This window comes from Apium graveolens, chromosome 1, assembly GCF_009905375.1.
Source record: "Apium graveolens cultivar Ventura chromosome 1, ASM990537v1, whole genome shotgun sequence".
NCBI classification, from domain to species: domain Eukaryota; kingdom Viridiplantae; phylum Streptophyta; class Magnoliopsida; order Apiales; family Apiaceae; genus Apium; species Apium graveolens.
The window spans coordinates 167,083,370-167,084,347 of NC_133647.1; the positions used below are offsets into that span (position 1 = coordinate 167,083,370).

Consider the following 978-nt stretch of genomic DNA (forward strand, 5'->3'; position numbering starts at 1 on the left):
TCTCCATTGGTTTGCCTTACCACAATTTGGTAATCACTATAAATGATTAAACATTTTACCCCAAGGGATTTGGCTAACCTGAGTCCGGAGAGGAGTGCTTCATATTCAGCTTGGTTGTTGGTTGGTTTGAAAGAGAAGGTTATGGCTTGTTGAATTGTGAACCAATCTGGGGTGGAAAGGATCAAGTCAGCTCCGGACCTCTCGGCTGTCGCCGAGCCGTCAACATACAATGTCCATGAATTATCGCTGCAAGTCTCCCTTTCTTCTCCGGATTGAATTGCTGGTATCTCTGGGACTTCGAGGAAGGTGCATTCCATGACAAATTCGGACAACGCCTGGGCTTTTATGGCCGTCCCTGGAACAAATTTGATGTTGAATTGGCTCAATTCGATTTCTCTTCCGAAGTGGTTGATTGGTAATCACCTTGATTTCCCGACCTTGGAAATATTGCCTTAGCTTCCTGCTTGAGTGTACAAGAGCTAAGGCTAATTTTTCTAAGTTTGGGTACCGGGTTTCAGCGTCCTTGAGGACTTGACTTACATAGTATACCGATCTCTATGAACCATTTTCTTCCCGTATAAGGGCATAAGATACCGCCTTTTCCCCAACTGCAATGTAGAGATAAAGAGGCTCCCCGGGCTTGGATTTTGAAAGAATAGGCGGGTTCATCGGGTGTTGCTTGACTTCTTCAAATGTAGTCTGGCATTCCGGAGTCCAATCGACCAACTTTTTGTTCCGGGCTCCTTTTAACAGCTCAAAGAAAGGCAGGCACCTTTCTGCCGGTTTTGGGATAAATCTGCGAATGGCTTCCAAACATCCTGCCAGTTTCTGAATGTCTTTTTGAGTTTGGGGAACTGCCATTTCCACTATAGATTTGATTTTCTCTGGGTTGGCTTCTATTCCCCGTTCACTAACTAGAAAACCAAGAAATTTCTCAGAGGGGACTCCGAAGGCACACTTTTGCGGGTTTAGCTTCAT

At 45.1% G+C, this 978-nt stretch overlaps 1 protein-coding gene across 1 annotated transcript; it reads right to left on the reverse strand.

Moving 5' to 3' along the window:
- Positions 1-555: 555 nt before the first annotated feature.
- Positions 556-978, reverse strand: LOC141710939 (putative mitochondrial protein AtMg00860). The gene has a single exon (XM_074513428.1). The coding sequence runs from the start codon at positions 976-978 to the stop codon at positions 556-558; it is 423 nt and encodes a 140-aa protein (XP_074369529.1).

Excerpts from the sequence above, each read along its gene's own strand:
- LOC141710939 (XM_074513428.1), bottom strand. The coding sequence starts at position 978 with ATGAAGCTAAACCCGCAAAAGTGTGCCTTCGGAGTCCCCTCTGAGAAA.